Source organism: Salvelinus namaycush, chromosome 28, assembly GCF_016432855.1.
Source record: "Salvelinus namaycush isolate Seneca chromosome 28, SaNama_1.0, whole genome shotgun sequence".
In the NCBI taxonomy this organism is placed as follows: domain Eukaryota; kingdom Metazoa; phylum Chordata; class Actinopteri; order Salmoniformes; family Salmonidae; genus Salvelinus; species Salvelinus namaycush.
In genome coordinates this window covers 14,789,859-14,811,160 of record NC_052334.1, presented here as the reverse complement: position 1 = coordinate 14,811,160, position 21,302 = coordinate 14,789,859, and the positions used below count along the sequence as shown (strand labels likewise).

The 21,302-nt window shown below is 41.2% G+C and overlaps 1 protein-coding gene across 2 annotated transcripts in view; it reads right to left on the bottom strand.

The window, feature by feature from the left end:
• The window catches only part of LOC120023792 (serine/threonine-protein kinase D1-like), a 51,337-nt gene extending 37,665 nt beyond the window's left edge, over positions 1-13,672 (bottom strand). For both annotated transcript variants that reach the window (XM_038967904.1, XM_038967905.1), the window contains exon 1: positions 13,278-13,672. In XM_038967904.1, the coding sequence (XP_038823832.1) occupies positions 13,278-13,484 (207 nt within the window). In that variant the 5' untranslated portion in view covers positions 13,485-13,672. The remainder of the gene's footprint in view (positions 1-13,277) is intronic.
• Positions 13,673-21,302: the final 7,630 nt, after the last annotated feature.

Genomic DNA, 21,302 nt, shown 5'->3' with positions numbered 1-21,302 from the left:
TGTATACATCTCAGTGGATAGAAGTGTCTAAATGCACCGTGGTCATAACGTTTCTAAACTAACGCCCAAGAATTGCAAAACCAAATGCTATACTGCTCTGACAAAGGAAGTACACAATGACTACACAACCTATTTCAAATCAAAACAAATCCAATTTTCAGTTTTGTGGAAATGAGTGACTAAGCAGAATTGAGTGGGGGAAAAAACTAAGAATAACACGAGCACTCTCAAAATGGACATGGGTCGTTCCACGAAATGAGTGACTTTGATATTTTAAGTAGAAGTTGTGCACCAACATTACATTTTCAACAAAGTGCCCTTTAATAAAAAAGTGCCCTTTTGCATCTATTCAGTATATGTGACCATAAATAATAATAATAATAATATATTAACCACATGGAGAATCAATCACATTCACAATTCAATAAGAATTCTTATATGAATAAAGTGCAAAAAATTCTACATTTTCACATGTCCCTCTGTGCACCATCTGTGGACTTCCAGGAAGAGTTTAACCCACTTAACCCCAAAATGTCTCCACGTTTTCACCATCATTGTAAAGCCCTAGTTATTTTGTTGCTTTGAAAAAGTTATTTCTGAAGATTATTAGTTATTTAATGTGATTAGTGATTCATTTGAAGGATTTTTTAAAAACTGTCCCTCATTTTAAGGTTAACCCTGTCACGTGATCTGAACTCTCGTTTTAATATTGTGAAACTATTCCTTTTTTTTCTCCAAAAGAAACATTGAACATCTGATGGTCAAATCATAGCGTAAAAGCAGGTAAGCTGGTTCTACTCTTTTTGGGCATTTCTTGGTGTTTTGTGGTGGAAAACTGAGTGGGTTGAGCATAACACGTCAACCCTGCTACCCATAAATACACAGGCTACAAATGTTTAACAATACATTTCTTGGTGTTTTGTGGTGGAAAACTGAGCAGGTCGAGCATAACACGTCAACCCTGCCACCCATAAAAACACAGGCTACAAATGTTTAACAATACATTTCTTGGTGTTTTGTGGTGGAAGACTGAGTGGGTTGAGCATAACACGTCAACCCTGCCACCCATAAATACACAGGCTACAAATGTTTAACAATACATTTCTTGGTGTTTTGTGGTGGAAAACTGAGCAGGTCGAGCATAACACGTCAACCCTGCCACCCATAAATACACAGGCTACAAATGTTTAACAATACATTTCTTGGTGTTTTGTGGTGGAAAACTGAGCAGGTCGAGCATAACACGTCAACCCTGCCACCCATAAAAACACAGGCTACAAATGTTTAACAATACATTTCTTGGTGTTTTGTGGTGGAAGACTGAGTGGGTTGAGCATAACACGTCAACCCTGCCACCCATAAATACACAGGCTACAAATGTTTAACAATACATTTCTTGGTGTTTTGTGGTGGAAAACTGAGCAGGTCGAGCATAACACGTCAACCCTGCTACCCATAAATACACAGGCTACAAATGTTTAACAATACATTTCTTGGTGTTTTGTGGTGGAAAACTGAGCAGGTCGAGCATAACACGTCAACCCTGCCACCCATAAATACACAGGCTACAAATGTTTAACAATACATTTCTTGGTGTTTTGTGGTGGAAGACTGAGTGGGTTGAGCATAACACGTCAACCCTGCCACCCATAAAAACACAGGCTACAAATGTTTAACAATACATTTCTTGGTGTTTTGTGGTGGAAGACTGAGTGGGTTGAGCATAACACGTCAACCCTGCCACCCATAAAAACACAGGCTACAAATGTTTAACAATACATTTCTGCCCCTCCTGGTTGCACACAACAAGCTTCCATTCCCCCTGTCACAAGGGGATGGCTGATTTAAGATAAAAAATGGTAAACCCTGTTACCCTGTAACTTTTTGGGCACTTTATAGGTACACTATAATACTATATAGTATTTTTTTTATTTAACCTCTTGATATGGAAAAACTTGTTTTTTATGAAGTTGATCATGTGCTCTTTACAACAGAATGTTAAAATGAGCTAAAAGCAAATGTTTTTTTCCCCTCAAAGTTACAGTACACTTCTCAAAAGGCACCAAATTGGTGGAACGACCCACATAACATGCTCATTGCTTTGATATCAATTGCCTCTTCTTTTTGTTAATGTATTTTTGTTTCATGTTATGGATCAGTTTCCAGTGCCTGTACCTCACGACTGTACTGTGGGCGTATATTGCGAACTATTTCGTTTTAATAATGGAGTTACTGTAAATATAAGCCTTGCATCACATAGAATGGACACCATTTCAATCGAATAGCAACTTACAAATCCTGACAGTCTTATAGGATCACCTTCCTCTCATGAGAAATGGCATGTACTCCCAAAATACAGTGCATTATGTAAAAAGTTATACACCTTTCCTTGTGTTTACTAACTGACACCTTTACCCCAGAAATAGTGTGGTATTTGTCCCAGAGTCCTGACTGAGTTGTGTAAATGGAAAGGAACTCCTTATCAAGAGACAGAGGTGTGGATGTGGCTTGGGTGATACTAAATAGCACACACAGTATAGCACATACAGCTAGAGACGCCTCAAGATTGCCTGACTTGTCCAAGCTCTTGTCACCCCCGAAGGTGAGATATTGTCAAACTCGACTGTACAAAGCATTACATTTCAAAGGATTCCAAAAGGGTTCTGTGCAGAGGGATTGGGTTATGACGTTTTCATCTGAAGAACCCTTTTTAGAAGACGAGGGTTATTTGTAAGTCAAAGGGTGCTTTCTACCTTAAACAACATAAGAACCGTTTTGGAAGAAAGAGTTCGTTGATTATTATTTTTAACCCTTCTGAATTTGAATAAGCTTTTTTATTGTAATGTTTTTTTCTTTCTTTTAAATAGTGCCAGAGCATTAGTGTTTACCTCAGTGTTTAAACTTTAACATCAGAAGTTTGAGTAATATGATACATTTAAAAATATAGGTGAGAATGTTTTCAACTGTACCTACATGGGAATATTTGTACATGTATATATTATTCCCATCATCATTTTACATATACAGTACTGATGTACAGTAGGAGTATGACAATGTATGTAAGTCACTCTGGATAAGAGTGTCTACTAAAATGTAAACATCTCCAGCCAGGTTATTATCCCTGTGTGGTATGAGCAGAGGTTTCTCACTGTGAGTTCTGCTGGCTGTGGTGTGACAACCACTGGTCAATACTGTTACACTTCTGGGCTTTTGTTTCTCTGCCTCCCTCTGCACGCACGCACGCACGCACGCACGCACGCACGCACGCACGGACGCACGCACAAACCCTATGACTGGCGTACATAGAAGAGCTGTTGCTGCAGCTATTGCTATTATTTTAGCCCTCAGAGTGATAATTGCAATTCGAAGGCAAACTTTCTAGTCTAGACTAACCCTGACACAGTTTTTTTTATTATTATGTGATTTATGTAACTCTTCGGGGATACTAGTGTATTTGAATAGAGTTGCAAAATTCCAGTAACTATCTCCAAATTCCTAGGTTTTTCAGAAATATCAGTTGGAAAATTCCCGGAATCAGAAGGGAATAAACAGGAAATCTGGAACCCTTTAACCGGTATTAATTTGGGGAAAGTTAATATTTTATAACATGAGTATTGAACGCATGCATTAAGAGAGAATGTCTGATATGAAAGCTAGAGAGATAGCTACTAAAGAGCTGAGAAATAATTGGTACCATGGGGTGGGCGTCCATAACCAGTAGAGAAAAGAAAATCATTGTTTATTATAAAGACTAATTACCGGAACAAAATCAATTAACATGTCTCACTGTAAATGAAATTCCTACTTGTTATTATACTGTACTTTCATTTTACAGTGAATAACCAAGGGTCTGGAGTGCTCACACACTTAGTTAAATAAGTACGCATACTGTATATACACTGTATGTATACTGTATGTACACTGTATGTATATTGTATGTATATGAAACTGATCTTATGCAGTATGCACTGTACTAATTAACAAGCACTTGAAATATGTAACACCTGAATCTAACATGGACTACTCTAATGTACTGTACCCTCTACTAATCTCTTACTCTCTTTCTCCCAGACACAACTATAGTTGACAAAGAGAATACGTTCTTGGTTAATAATTTGACACCATATTTAATCATAGTTCTCTTTTAAGACTGTTTCTCATTGTCACCATAACAGAGATAATTTTTAGGAGATGGGAAACTCCATTGGAATCGTATTAACGGCCATTGTGTATGTTGGCCACACATCATCAACGGGCCGCGCGTTGCATGCTGGTTGATTCTGGGACAAGGAGTGCACTCCGCAAGGAGTGAATGGGAGTCAATTGGGCATTAGCTCAAAAACCCAACATTAGCATGAATTACGTCAACAGGAAGTACAGCTTTAAAAATATTAGTTAATCCAGTTTGCTACAGCAGGAAAATAAGCCTGCACCAACAGGAAATGTGAATTATTATGTGGATTATAATTCAGGGACATTTTTGTAGAGTTTTATACATTTTTTTAAAGGGAAAATCACATCTGAAATTTCAAAGTGGAAATGACAAACTTCAGAAGCCTTTTAAAACCTCAAAAAAGTTGTAAATTTCTGCATTTCAGGAATGTTCTCCTGCAACATGGTGATCAAATTAAGATCCCACATCTGTAAGTATCTCTGACCTTAAAAGCTGTATGTTCACACTTTATTAGAGACTATTTTACAGCTCTGAGGTGCTGCTGGCATGCCAAACCAACCCAGTGCATTCTCTTAGTAGGTCTTCACTGTACTGGCTCTGCTAGAGTCTAGTCTATAGTGTACTCATTAATAATGGCAGGCTCAGAGGGGGGTTCAGCCAACTTAAAGCTTCAGGGTAGAAGCTGTTAAGGAGCCTTTTGGACCTAGACTTGGCGCTCCGGTACCGCTTGTCATGTGGCAGCAGAAAGAATAGTCTATAACTTGGGTGGCTAGAGTCTTTGAAAAATGTTTGGGCCTTCTTCTGACACCGCCTGGTATAGAGGTCGTGGATGTCAGGAAGCTTGGCCCCAGTGATGTACTGGGCCTTACGCACTACCCTCTGTAGCGCCTTACGGTCGGAGGCCGAACAGTTGCCATACCAGGCGGTGATGCAACCGGTCAGGATGCTCTCGATGGTGCAGCTGTAGAAATTTTGGAGGATCTGGGGACCCATGCAAATCTTTTCAGTCTCTTGGGGGATAATAGGCGTTGTCGTGCCCTCTTCACAACTTTATTGGTGTGTTTGGACCATGATAGTTTGTTGGTGATGTGGACATCAAGGAACTTGAAGCTCTCGAACCGCTCTCCTACATCCCCATCGATGTGAATGGGGACATGTTCAGCCCTCCTTCTCCGGTAGTCCACGATCAGCTCCTTTGTCTTGCTCACATTGAGGAAGAGGTTGTTGTCCTGGCACCACACTGCCAGGTCTCTGACCTCCTCCCTATAGGCTGTCTCATCATGGTCGGTGATCAGGCCTACCACCGTTGTGTAGTCAGCAAACTTAATGATGGTGTTGGCGTCGTGATTGGCGATGCAGTCGTGGGTGAACAGGGAGTAGAGGAGGGGACTAAGCACGCACCCCTGAGGGGCCCCAGTGTTTAGGATCAGCGTGGCAGATGTGTCGTTGCCTACCCTTACCACCTGGGGGTGGCCCATCAGGAAGTCCAGGATCCAGTTGCAGAGGGAGGTGTTTAGTTCCAGAGTCCTTAACTTAGTGATGAGCTTTGTGGGCACTATGGTGTTAAACGCTGAGCTGTAGTCAATGAACAGCATTCTCACATAGGCGTTCTTTTTGTCCAGGTGGTAAAGGGCAGTGTGGAGTGCAATTGAGATTGCGTCATCTGTGGATCTGTTGGGGCGGTATGCGAATTAGGGTGGGTCTCGTGTTTCCGGGATGATGGTGTTATTGTGAGCCATGACCAGCCTTTCAACGCACTTCATGGCTACAGACGTGAGTGCTATGAAGCCCTAGTATCGATTTGTATTTTTCCCAACACTGACAGAAACCACAGCTTATTTTTTGTAATTTCAATTATTGAGAGTGCAGTGTTTACTTAATTACTAAAGTAATTAACAGTCAGGCAGAGGTATATCATTTTGTTGCCTTTCTCTACCTGTTCTCAGTGGTGAGGATCAGTACAATGCTCGTTAATGAGGGGGTCTCTAGCATCACTAGCATAAATATTTTAAAGGGGCAATCCAGAATTGGTATAAATAATGTATTTTTACTTTTAAATGTATGTTATATAGCTATTAATCTTATTCATATGTCATGACACCCCATCAGAACCCAAAAGATAATATTATTTTACTCCATTGTTTGCAAGTGTAAACAAACACGTTATTGCATCTCATGGATGGTCAATCCTTGCACCCATAGCGGCATCTATGTAATTTTAGTACAGTTCCATTCCTCCAGCCCCATCCCTCAGTTGTTTACAAGTGTTTTGTTGTTGTTTAAGTTACGGACTGCAACTTTAAAGGGTGCAACCAGAGAGGATGAATATTAGTCTGTAAGAACACACTAGATAACACAAAGTCGACACTACAGATTTATACTGTACATCCTAGTTAATTAGCAGATGAGACCAAAGAAGGCTTTTATGGTGCCGACACTAAGGGGAGAGCACTCATGAGAGTGCTGGGGCAGAAAAGGGCCATGATCCTCAAAGGGAATGGTGACCCTCTACAGCATCTATTTTATGCTAATGAAGATGCATGGTGCTTAGAATGCTTTCCAAAACAGCTGCTCCACAATGGCCTATGCACATCGCACAACCTTCATCTTCTGTCTGTCTGTCTGTCTGTCTGTCTGTCTGTCTGTCTGTCTGTCTGTCTGTCTGTCTGTCTGTCTGTCTGTCTGTCTGTCTGTCTGTCTGTCTGTCTGTCTGTCTGTCTGTCTGTCTGTCTGTCTGTCTGTCTGTCTGTCTGTCTGTCTGTCTGTCTGTCTGTCTGTCTGTCTGTCTGTGTGTGTGTCTGCTAGTACGTGACCGTACTGCACATGGCTCTCATCAGGATAATGGCACTCATATGGATACTTCACAGGCAATCAAAATCAGTTGCCAAGCAACTGGGGGACCATTCTCTAACTAGGAGACAAACCTTGGGGAGCTGACCACAGAATGTAATAATTTTGCTAATTAATTTCATCTTGGGGACACGTACAGTAAACTATAACTTGATAATGTTTGTTTAATGTTTCTCATTTGTATAACACCAGGGATGAAAGTTCAAAACTACCAGATGTATACCATACAGTCGTAGCGAAAAAGGGAAATAGAACTGGCTATCATCATGATATAAAAATCACCATCTTTATCTCCAAATACATAACATACATTACTTCTGTTTCTCAAACCATATTCACAACATGATGAATTTATGAGAGCATCCCAGTGTTGAATATGAGTGGTTATTATAGTGGGTGAAGAAATAAAGAAAGCTTGGTGTGAAGAAGAAGTAGAAGAATTGTGATGGAAGGTTGAGGTTGGTTGAAGGACTTGTGGGATGGATGCTGAGTCTATGTAGTCATCACAGCTCCCATCACAGCTCTACTTATGGACTGACACAGACTGAACAAGGAAGTTAGCACTTCCTGTGAGGAACTAACATGGTGCCAACTGATTAATAAGGACACTTGAATGAAAAGTGCTGTAAAGAGCGGTAATGTAAAAAGGTGCTAAAACTTCAAACAAAGGCACCATCCTTTTAATTAGTCCTGATAACGCTTGGCTCTGGTGGATTCCAATGTGATGGCCTGTTAAAGGTCTATTAGACAGCCTTTTGATGGGAACCAGGACCCTGGTTGAAGAAGTAATGAAGAGGTCAAGGCGGTGACTGCCCATCCTCGTTTCTCTGTCCAACATCAGGTGAATTTATTAAAGGACTGTTCAACACTAATACATGTCATGTCAATAGTAATGGTTATGCTGGTTCATGGTTGCAAGATCTTATTTGGATCAGGACTTGCATGTTAGGTGGAGGATGACACGACAATCCGATATACATCATGGACACCTACATCTGTATACTATACAGATCTTAATTTGATCAAACTGTTGCAGGATAACTTTCCTGGTTAAAAAGGCTTCTGAAGTTTATAATTTCCACTTTGAAATTTCAGATTTGATTTTCCCTTACGAAAAATATATCAACCCCCACAAAAATGTCCATTAATTATAATAATAATTAACATTTCCTTTTGCTGCGGGATTATTTTCCTGCTGTAAGAAACTGGCTCAAATTAAGATTCTACATCTGTATCTCTGTTTGTTTAACTACAGATTACTACTGTAAATCTTCGTTCCGCATGTCATTTTATAACTGTAATAAAAACCACACAACATAATTGAAAGGCAGAGCTTTACAGTGGGTATGTTTACATGCACACTAATAATTCAAAATTAAACTCATTATGGCAGGAGGCAGATTATACAATAGTCATATAAACACCTTACTCTGCTTATCTTAATTGGCGTAAGGTCAAAATCGAAGTAAGCACACGCCGATTAAAACACCTAGTTTTCAGAGCAATCTTTTGAATTATTAAGACATGTAAACACCTTAATCATCATTCCAGCGGTGTATTTGATCTGCACATGTGCTAGCACCAGCCGAGAGCCTCCCTCTTTAGCGCCAGTGAAGTTCAGAACAACAATGTACGCATCTTACAAGTCGTCTTCACATACAAACTTTATATGTCTGAACTCAGAATCACATACAAACTTTATATGTCTGAACTCAGAATCACATATAAACTTTATATGTCTGAACTCAGAATCAAATATAAACTTTATATGTCTGAACTCAGAATCAAATACAATCTTTATATGTCTGAACTCAGAATCATATACAAACTTTATATGTCTGAACTCAGAATCACATACAAACTTTATATGTCTGAACTCAGAATCACATACAAACTTTATATGTCTGAACTCAGAATCACATACAAACTTTATATGTCTGAACTCAGAATCACATACAAACTTTATATTTCTGAACTCAGAATCACATACAAACTTTATATGTCTGAACTCAGAATCATATACAAACTTTATATGTCTGAACTCAGAATCACATACAAACTTTATATGTCTGAACTCAGAATCAAATATAAACTTTATATGTCTGAACTCAGAATCAAATATAAACTTTATATGTCTGAACTCAGAATCACATACAAACTTTATATGTCTGAACTCAGAATCACATACAAACTTTATATGTCTGAACTCAGAATCAAATACAAACTTTATATGTCTGAACTCAGAATCAAATACAAACTTTATATGTCTGAACTCAGAATCACATACAAACTTTATATGTCTGAACTCAGAATCACATACAAACTTTATATGTCTGAACTCAGAATCATATACAAACTTTATATGTCTGAACTCAGAATCACATACAAACTTTATATGTCTGAACTCAGAATCAAATACAAACTTTATATGTCTGAACTCAGAATCATATACAAACTTTATATGTCTGAACTCAGAATCAAATACAAACTTTATATGTCTGAACTCAGAATCACATACAAACTTTATATGTCTGAACTCAGAATCACATACAAACTTTATATGTCTGAACTCAGAATCACATACAAACTTTATATGTCTGAACTCAGAATCAAATACAAACTTTATATGTCTGAACTCAGAATCAAATACAAACTTTATATGTCTGAACTCAGAATCATATACAAACTTTATATGTCTGAACTCAGAATCACATACAAACTTTATATGTCTGAACTCAGAATCAAATATAAACTTTATATGTCTGAACTCAGAATCAAATATAAACTTTATATGTCTGAACTCAGAATCACATACAAACTTTATATGTCTGAACTCAGAATCACATACAAACTTTATATGTCTGAACTCAGAATCAAATACAAACTTTATATGTCTGAACTCAGAATCAAATACAAACTTTATATGTCTGAACTCAGAATCACATACAAACTTTATATGTCTGAACTCAGAATCACATACAAACTTTATATGTCTGAACTCAGAATCATATACAAACTTTATATGTCTGAACTCAGAATCACATACAAACTTTATATGTCTGAACTCAGAATCAAATATAAACTTTATATGTCTGAACTCAGAATCAAATATAAACTTTATATGTCTGAACTCAGAATCACATACAAACTTTATATGTCTGAACTCAGAATCACATACAAACTTTATATGTCTGAACTCAGAATCACATACAAACTTTATATGTCTGAACTCAGAATCAAATACAAACTTTATATGTCTGAACTCAGAATCAAATATAAACTTTATATGTCTGAACTCAGAATCAAATATAAACTTTATATGTCTGAACTCAGAATCAAATATGCTTCCCAAAAATAACATGTTCACTGTGGTATAATGTTTATTTTGATTGGCAGTATCATCAGGTAGCCTGATTTCCAATGTGTCCATGTAAACAGGATTATTAGGGAAATCGTTATTCTTGCAAAGCATGCAATCGTTTTAATTAACTATTATATTAATCTGACTACACACAATAATCACATTATTCTGTGCATGTAACTGCACTCACTGTCTGAATCAGTATCAGTATCAGTTTCAGACAGACAGTCATTGAAGGTTATTGACATGTCCATCTAAGCTATAACAAGACCATTTCAAGAAACTTATCTTTGGACATGACTATCATGTCATCATTGCCCTTAAATGATCTAACTCTCTCTTCGCCACAGTAAGATTATCTCTATACTTTGATCTATAAATAGACATTCTAATCGGCACACCAGACTTCTTTAAGTTGGCAAAGAAGACCCAGAGAGCTGCCAGAGTAGTGCTGTAAACATTTATTGGACCTTGAATTTGTCAAACATTCGATGCAACCAATATATCCTGGAGAGACCAATCATCGTGCCAAACTAGCTTTTAGTTAAGTTGCAATTTGATTACTAATTCTAGGCATTTAGGGCCAAATCTTAACTTCTATAAAGTCAACTTGATCCATCCCAGGACATGTTAATGTGAAATCAAACTTACTTTCTCATAATCCACACTGTCTAGGCCCTGTTGCATACTGTTAGGTTTGTCACTTTATACATCACACACACACACACACACACACACACACACACACACACACACACACACACACACACACACACACACACACACACATTTAAGATCTCACCTCACTTCGTACTATTTAAATTAGTGTTAAGTGTTTCTGAGCATCTATACACGAGAGGGAACCTCTCTCTGTGATACAACGTGTCTACAACAAGGTGTTGAGATACAACCTCCTGTAGTTCATATATATTTTGTGCCTTACTTAATTAAGAATTTAGTGTCATTTTCCCACACACACTAATAACCCTGGGACAGAAGGTGTTTCTGCTTTCTAGTGTCATGTTAGTATTACTACTATAACCCATAGACAACAACAAAAGCCTACATTTTAACACCCATGCTTCAGAGGATGACAGAGGTGAAACCCAGGAACTTTATATGTGTTACAGATAACTTCTCATATGACCAATTACAATAACTTTGGCCTGTGGAAACGTTATCATGTTGGAATGGAAATAAATTAATGAAGGGAGACTATACCCACTGGGCACACAATGGATGAATCAACGTTGCTGCCACGTCATTTCAAATAAATGACGTTGAACCAAGGTAGAATAGACGTTGAATTGACGTCTGTGCCCAGTGGGTAAAGACGACATCACCAAAGGAAACTATCAAGTTACAACATATGTAGGCCTACATAAAATTGTCTTTGAGAGAGTTTTCAGGTGGGTTTTAACAAACTGTGTTTTTTAGCCCATACCCTTTTCAGATATAAACAAAATACGGTAGCCTATAAAGAAGATGCTATGATAAAGAATAGGTGTTTTTCTTCTAGATATGAAAGGGGTTTATTCGACCTCAGATCTTGGAGTAATAGATGGTCATACATACACCATGTCGGCTACAACAGGCCTAATGATTATGGAGGAAGGAGGTGATCACCACATGCTCAAATGGTAGATAATTGTCTTGTTATTCAAAACTGTTCTACAATGTCAGTGATCTCTGTGCATGGAATGTACTATAACTCCTCACAACACACATAGTTCGCATCCCAAATGGCACCCTATTCCCTATGGGCACAGATCAAAAGTAGTACACTATATTGGGAATAGGGTTAGCGACGCATCCATAGGCTACAGTACAGTACATTATAATATAAACCTTCACAGTCAAAACTTAAACATCCTCCCCCTCTGAGCCTGTCATTATTAATGAGCACACTATAGACTAGACTCTAGCAGAGCCAGAAGTGTAGGCCTACTGAGAGTCTGCACTGGGGTGATGTTGGCATGCCAGCAGTACAGCAAAGAGCTGTAAAATAGTCTCTAATAAAGTGTGAACATACAGCTATTAAGAGATACTTACAGATGTGGGATCTTAATTTGATCACTGTGTTGCAGGAGAACATTCCTGAAATGCAGGAAATGTAAAACTTGTAGAGTATTTGAGGTTTTAAAAGGCTTCTGAAGTTTGTCATTTCCACTTTGACATTTCAGACTTGATTTTCCCTTACAGTTACCATGTTGTTAATCAGTGATCAATTACAACTTTATTAAACATCTGGATTCTTAATGTCCTTAGCTTGTTTAACGTTTCCTTTCTTATGTTGAACTTTTCCTATCTCTTAATGATAAACCCTCTTTGTAAGTATATATTTCCATGACCAATACATTTATGGGGTAGCTGCCCACCCCCCTGTAATTCTAGCAGAAACCACTTCATGTCACCAATTTCTTTCCCTTGCTGCCACTACTCTTTCTCAACTGGGGGGTCTAAAAATTGTAAACTGTAGCCACTTATTTCCTTCATAGTTATTTTGCCTAAGCATGACCATGGACATTTCTGGGTTGTTCATCGCATGCTATCAGAATGGAACCACAAAAAATGTCATGTTTAGGCAAACATGACCTACTGTATGGCTCTGGGTCAGATCCCACTGGGCATTCACTGGTTGAATTAACTTTGTTTCTACGTAATTGCAATAAAATATATGTTGAACCAACGTGGAAGAAACGTTGAATTGACGTCTGTGACCAGTGGTATGGATTATGTCACGCCATATAATGGAATGAAATCTGTATACCCGAATGTAAACATTTAGGGAAAAGTTAATAGATCACTAATACCTAGCCTATATCTGTGCATTACATGTTTTCCAACTAAATCCATAATAAGAATGACGCTACAGAAGTGATAGGATATTACCTTCTGGTCCACGATGGAGCATGCCATCTCCCGGACCTGCGCGAGGCTGAAGTCGACAGAGTCCAAAAGAACAGGCTCGCGGCTCAGCCCGATCTGTATCTGGAAAGATATGCCATTGGACCCCGGGGACAGGGGACTTGGCGGTCGGATCACTGGCGGAGCGCTCATATGAATCTCCCGGGAGTCAAAACAATACCGACTTGACATAGGTGAGTAAATCTACGTACTTGTCTAACCGCTAAACAACCGCCTGCTTTGAATATCAAACTAAAATGTCAAATCTCCGACCGTGTCATGAATACAAAATATGACGAGATTATAAAGATAATAAAACGAATGATAGAAATCAGAGAGATTATGAAAAATCTCTTAAATAATTTGAGAGGTGAAAGACGATGAAGTATAGCCTACGTCAGTTATGTTTGAATGTTCGGATGTGATCAGAGCCCGCCTCCTGCCTGGCTGACTGATGATAGATCTCATCATCAGTGAGACAGGGTGATGCGAGAGGAAAGAAGAGCTGAGCGGTGACGAGGAGCGAAATGGATGGTAGGCTACCCCCCATCCTTTCTTTTTAAAAAGTTAAATTATAGGTTTGGGTACCAATGTGGCTGAACAAGAGCTGTCCTCTCAAACGTCCGAAATGTTGACTCAATGGAAATATTACCACCGACTAGACTTCCATTCTGTTACAGCCAAGAGCCAAATCTAGAAGTACATTTTATGGATAAGGCAATGGGACAATCATATGTAGAAATTCAACAAAAAACGTGTCTAATTATGGCTAATTAATTACAATTTTAAAAGTTGAATAAAGCATATTTTGTACAAGTGATGCTAGGAGCTATTCAACACCTGTAGTTGGGATATGCAAAAAAAAAAAAACATTTCCAATTCACACTGTAACGGGCTTCCTCCTTCTCCTCATCCGAAGAGGAGTAGCAAGGATTAGACCAAAATGCAGCGTTGTGATAAAACATGATTTTTAATCCACAAAAAAGAAAACACAACGAACACTTGAATAATTACAAAACAACAAACGACGTAGACAGACCTGGACGACGAACTTACATGAAACACGAAGAACGCAAGAACAGGAAAACTGACTACATAAAACGAACGAACAAACAAAACCGAAACAGTCCCGCGTGGTGTAACATACACTGACACAGGAGACAACCACCCACAACAATCAATGTGAAAACACCTACCTTAATATGGCTCTCAATCAGAGGAAATGAAAACCACCTGCCTCTAATTGAGAGCCATATCAGGTCACCCTTAACCAACATAGAAACACATAACATAGACTACCCACCCAAACTCACGCCCTGACCGTCAAACACATACAAAAACAACAGAAAACAGGTCAGGAACGTGACAGAACCCCCCCCTCAAGGTGCGAACTCCGGGCGCACCCCTAAAACTCAAGGGGAGGGTCTGGTTGGGCATCTGTCCGCGGTGGCGGCTCCGGCGGTGGACGAGGACACCACTCCACCACTGTCTTTGTCCCCCTCCTTAGCGTCCTTTGAGTGGCGACCCTCGCCCCCGACCATGGTCCAGGAACCTTCACTAAGGCCCCTCCTACATAGAGGAGACAACTCAGGAACGAGAGGTAGCTCAGGCCAGAGAGGTAGCTCAGGACAGAGAGGTAGCTAAGGACAGAGAGGTAGCTCAGGACAGAGAGGTAGCTCCGGACAGAGGGACAACTCTGTACTAATGGCAGCTCCGGACTGGGTGGCAGCTCCGGACTGGGTGGCAGCTCCGGACTGGAGGGCAGCTCATGACTGGAGGGCAGCTCATGACTGGAGGGCAGCTCATGACTGGAGGGCAGCTCATGACTGGAGGGCAGCTCATGACTGGAGGGCAGCTCATGACTGTAGGGCAGCTCATGACTGTAGGGCAGCTCATGACTGTAGGGCAGCTCATGACTGTAGGGCAGCTCTGGCAGCTCCTGACTGGCTGGCGGTTCTGGCAGCTCCTGACTGGCTGGCGGCTCTGGCAGCTCCTGACTGGCTGGCGGCTCTGGCAGCTCCTGACTGGCTGGCGGCTCTGGCAGCTCCTGACTGGCTGGCGGCTCTGGCAGCTCCTGACTGGCTGGCGGCTCTGGCAGCTCCTGACTGGCTGGCGGCTCTGGCAGCTCCTGACTGGCTGGCGGCTCTGGCAGCTCCTGACTGACGGACGGCTCTAGCGGCTCCTGACTGACGGCTCTAATGGCTCGGGACAGACGGGCGGCTCTAATGGCTCGTGGCAGACGGATGGCTCAGAAGGCGCTGGGCAGACGGATGGCTCAGACGGCGTTGGGCAGACGGATGGCTCAGACGGCGCTGGACAGACAGATGGCTCAGACGGCGCTGGACAGACAGATGGCTCAGACGGCGCTGGGCAGACAGATGGCTCAGACGGCGCTGGGCAGACAGATGGCTCAGACGGCGCTGGGCAGACAGATGGCTCAGACGGCGCTGGGGAGACGGATGGCTCAGATGGCACTGGGCAGACGGATGGTTCTGGCCGGATGAGGCGCACTGTAGGCCTGGTGCGTGGTGCCGGAACTGGAGGCACCGGACTGGAGACACGCACTTCAAGGCTAGTGTGGGGAGCAGGGACAGGGCACACTGACCTCTCGAAGCGCACTATAGGCCTGGTGCGTGGTACCGGAACTGGAGGTACCGGGCTGAGGGCACGCACCTCAGGGCGAGTGCGGGGAGAAGGAACAGTGCGTACAGGGCTCTGGAGACGCACAGGTGGCTTAGTGCGTGGTGCCGGAACTGGAGGCACTGGGCTGGAGACACGCACCATAGGGAGAGTGCGTGGAGGAGGAACAGGGCTCTGGAAACGCACTGGAAGCCTGGTAGTACTAGGCTGGGGCGGGAAGGTGGCGCCGGAAATACCGGACCGTGCAGGCGTACTGGCTCCCTTGAGCATTGAGCCTGCCCAACCTTACCTGGCTGAATGCTCCCCGTCGCCCGACCAGTGCGGGGAGGTGGAATAACCCGCACCGGGCTATGTAGGCGAACCGGGGACACCATGCGTAAGGCTGGTGCCATGTAAGCCGGCCCGAGGAGGCATACTGGTGGCCAGATATGTAGGGCCGGCTTCATGACATCCGGCTCAACGCTCAATCTAGCCCTACCAGTGCAGGGAGGTGGAATAACCCGCACCGGGCTATGCACACGTACAGGAGACACCGTGCGCTCTACTGCGTAACACGGTGTCTGCCCGTACTCCCGCTCTCCACGGTTAGCCTGAGAAGTGGGCGCAGGTCTCCTACCTGCCCTTGGCCCACTACCTCTTAGCCCACCCCCAAGAAATTTTTGGGGTTTTTTCCTTGCTAGCCACGTACCTTCATATCTGCGGTTTTTTGCTGTGGCTGCCTCCTTCTCCTCCTCAAAGCGGCGATTCACTCCCACCTTAGCCCAGGGTCCTTTTCCCTCTATGATTTCCTCCCAACTCCAGAAATCCTGCAATCCTTTTTTCGTGGACCACTGTTCGTGGTCCCGCTGCTTGATCCGGGTTTGGTGGGTGGTTCTGTAACGGGCTTCCTCCTTCTCCTCATCCGAAGAGGAGTAGCAAGGATTAGACCAAAATGCAGCGTTGTGATAAGACATGATTTTTAATCCACAAAACAGAAAACACGACGAACACTTGAATAATTACAAAACAACAAACGACGTAGACAGACCTGGACGACGAACTTACATGAAACACGAAGAACGCAAGAACAGGAAAACTGACTACATAAAACGAACAAACAAACAAAACCGAAACAGTCCCGCGTGGTGTAACATACACTGACACAGGAGACAACCACCCACAACAATCAATGTGAAAACACCTACCTTAATATGGCTCTCAATCAGAGGAAATGAAAACCACCTGCCTCTAATTGAGAGCCATATCAGGTCACCCTTAACCAACATAGAAACACATAACATAGACTACCCACCCAAACTCACGCCCTGACCGTCAAACACATACAAAAACAACAGAAAACAGGTCAGGAACGTGACACACACATGCGTATTAATACACACTTGCACATTTGTGAAATAGAACAGGTATAAGCAACCACCAAATTATTATTATTATTATTATTATTATTATTACCTGGTCCTTATGAGTGATTCTAGAGGGGGAACTGATCTCAAACCTGCTCCCAGGGATAACTTCCTAGTGGTCCATAACAGCATTGCAGTAAAACAGTAAAATAAATAAAGTTGAAGTCGGAAGTTTACATACATCTTAGCCAAATACATTTCAACTCAGTTTTTCACAATTCCTGACATTTAATCCTAGTACAAAATCCCTGTCTTATGTCAGTTAGGATCACCACTTTATTTTAAGAATTTGAAATGTCAGAATAATAGTAGAGAGAATGATTTACTTCAGCTGTTATTTCTTTCACCACATTCCCAATGGGTCAGACGTTTACATACACTCAATTAGTATTTGGTAGCATTGCCTTTACATTGTTCAACTTGCGTCAAACGTTTCGGGTAGCCTTCCACAAGCTTCCCACAATAAATTGGGTGAATTTTGGCCCATTCCTCCTGACAGAGCTGATGTAACTGAGTCAGGTTTGTAGGCCTCCTTGTTCGCACACGCTTTTTCAGTTCTGCCCAAAAATGTTCTAGAGGATTGAGGTCAGGGCTTTGTGATGGCCACTCCAATACCTTGACTTTGTTGTCCTGTCCATTTGGAAGACCCATTTGCGACCAAGGTTTAACTTCCTGACTGATGTCTTGAGATGTTGCTTCAATATATCCACATAATTTCCCCCCCTCATGATGCCATCTATTTTGTGAAGTGCACCAGTCCCTCCTACAGCAAAGCACCCCCACAACATGACGCTGCAACCCCCTTGCTTCACGGTTGGGATGATGTTCTTCGGCTTGCAAGCATCACCCTTTTTCCTCCAAACATAACGATGGTCATTATGGCAAAACAGTTCTATTTTTGTTTCATCAGACCAGAGGACATTTCTCTAAAAAGTACGATCTTTGTCCCCATCTGCAGTTGCAAACCGTTGTCTGGCTTTTTTATGGCAGTTTTGGAGCAGTGGCTTCTTCCTTGCTAAGCAGCCTTTCAGGTTATGTCGATATAGGACTCGTTTTACTGTGGATATAGATACTTTTGTACCTGTTTCCTCCAGCATCTTCACAAGGTCCTTTGCTGTTGTTCTGGGATTGATTTGCACTTTTCGCACCAGAGTACATTCATCTCTAGGATGAACCCAAAGTACATTCATCTCTATTCATCTCTAGGCGTCTCCTTCCTGAGCGGTATGACGGCTGCGTGGTCCCATGGTGTTTATACTTGTGTACTATTGTTTGTACAGATGAATGTGGTACCTTCAGGCATTTGTAAATTGCTCCCAAGGATGAACCAGACTTGTGGAGGTGTACCATTTTTTTTCCTGAGGTCTTGGCTGATTTCTTTTGATTTTCCCATGATGTCAAGCAAAGAGGCACTGAGTTTGAAGGTAGGCCTTGAAATACATCCACAGGTGTTATGCACAAAGTACATGTCCTAACCAACTTGCCAAAACTATAGTTTGTTAACAAGAAATTTGTGGAGTGGTTGAAAATGAGTTTTAATGACTTCAACTGTATATAGGGCAGGTAATCAAGGAGGTGATTGAGTCCAGGTGAGTGTCATAATGCGCTGATGCGCGTAACGATGTTGACAGGTGTGCGACATAACGAGCAGCCTGGTGACCTAGAGGCCGGAGAGGGAGCACACGTGACAGACATACTGTGGATTTGCTAAACAGTATTTTTTGAACAGTAAGGAATACTGTGAATTTGCTAAACAGTATTCTTAGAACAGTAAGAAACACTGTGGATTTGCTAAACAGTATTCTTAGAACAGTAAGAAATACTGTGGATTTGCTAAACAGTATTCTTAGAACAGTAAGAAATACTGTGGATTTGCTAAACAGTATTCTTAGAACAGTAAGAAATACTGTGGATTTGCTAAACAGTATTCTTAGAACAGTAAGAAACACTGTGGATTTGCTAAACAGTGTTCCTAGAACAGCATGTGTGCTGGCATGTTGGTAACAGGCTGGGAGAGCTCAAGACTAGTGGTTGCTAGGAGAGAGAGAGAGAGGACAGCTGATGCTTCTCCTCCTACGCTTCAACCTTGTACACATTAATGCTTCAGCTCAGCTGTAATACATTTACACCAGCAGATATGCTTTTCCATCATATCAGCTTTGAGTATTTTGCGGGCAGCTTGCAGCTGATTAAGGCATAGAGACATCACAGCAGTACATTTACAGTGCCCCGAGTGACACTGCCATAGAGATCTATCTCTATAAACAATGTATCCACAATCATAGTTTGAACCTCAACCCATTTTCATGGTCAAACTGCATACAAATATATGTAGCATTACGTGATTTAATAGCTAGCATAATGCATCATGATATATTACATAAGGAGATTTAACTAAAGTATCCACCTTACAGTATTACATTTTGACAGAAGACAAAGTCCTCTTACAAAGTCCTGTTTCCACCATGATGTCAACTTCAATATGTGACATATGTCATATGAAAGCCCTGCTAGACTCTCATCGAGATGGATGGATGTGTGGATGGATGGATGGTTGGATTCCATCATTTCAGGCCTGCTGACCGTGGCAACAAATTACTCTGATTATTGTAAGCCTCCCAGAAAAAATAGAGGGACAGAACCATTATGAATCTGTAACGGTTGCTCTCCTCCTCTTCGTCTGAAGAGGAGGAGTAGGGATCGGACCAAGACGCAGAGTGGAAAGTGGTCATTATTTAATGAACGTAAACTGAACACTTACAAATGCAAAAACAACAAACGTGACCAAACCGAAAACAGTCCCGTGTGGCACGAACACTGACACGAGATACAAACACCCACCAAACACACGTGAAACCCCGGCTGCCTTAGAATGATTCTCAATCAGGGACAACGATTGACAGCTGCCTCTGATTGAGAATCATACCAGGCCGAACACAAAATCCCAACATAGAAAATCACACATAGACAAACCCACCCAACTCACGCCCTGACCAACTAAATAAATAAAAGACAAAAGAAAACAGGTCAGGAACGTGACAGAATCCTCTTAGAGGATGTTTCTGTGTATTTGTATGGAAGGCTGACAGTGTGAGACTGTCCTCTTTTTGATGGAGATATATTATATTATCTCTGTCAGTATATAGAGTACATCTGCAAAGTTTGTTGTCTGTGAAGCCTATTGTAATATATATAATTTAGCAGACACCTTTTTCCGAAGCAACTTACAATCATGCGGGCATACATTTCTACTGTATGTACATTTTGGGCGGCCCCAGGAATCGAAACCACAATCCTGGCATTGCAAACGCCATGCTCTATAATCATACAGGACAAGACTATCATCTGTCTTAATCCCAGTATTTATTTATGTTTCATACAAATTGTTCACAAAAAAAATAGGGAACAGTTAGCTAGACATTATGCATACAGTGAATATTTCAATCATAATATCTATCATCAGGTAGCTACATGTGATTCACTGTACAAAGGTCCAAAGAAAATTCCTACCTACCCTGATCAAATGTCAAGATTAGATAATAATTTCTGCAGCTTCATGATTACAAATACATCTGGATCATAATTATGGATCCCCTTGTTGAAATAGATTATGCCAAAAGATATCAAAAGAGACTAGAGAGATGTTTTTCAGCCTTTGCAATTTACCTATTTCAAGAGATGGAAGTGTCTAATCTATTTCCAGTTATAGATGTGTTTGTTACTTTAGGTCATAGGTCACCTTAGCGAACTAAACTTCACACTATGGTGTGCAGCAATATCTAACAAGTAATATCTAACAATTCCACAAACAATACCAAATACACACAAATCTAAGTAAAGGAATGGAATAAGAAAATATAAATATAAATATATGGATGAGCAATGTCAGAGCAGCATAGGCTAAGGTGCAATAGATAGTATAGAATACAGTATATACATATGAAAAGAGCAATGCAAGATATGCTAT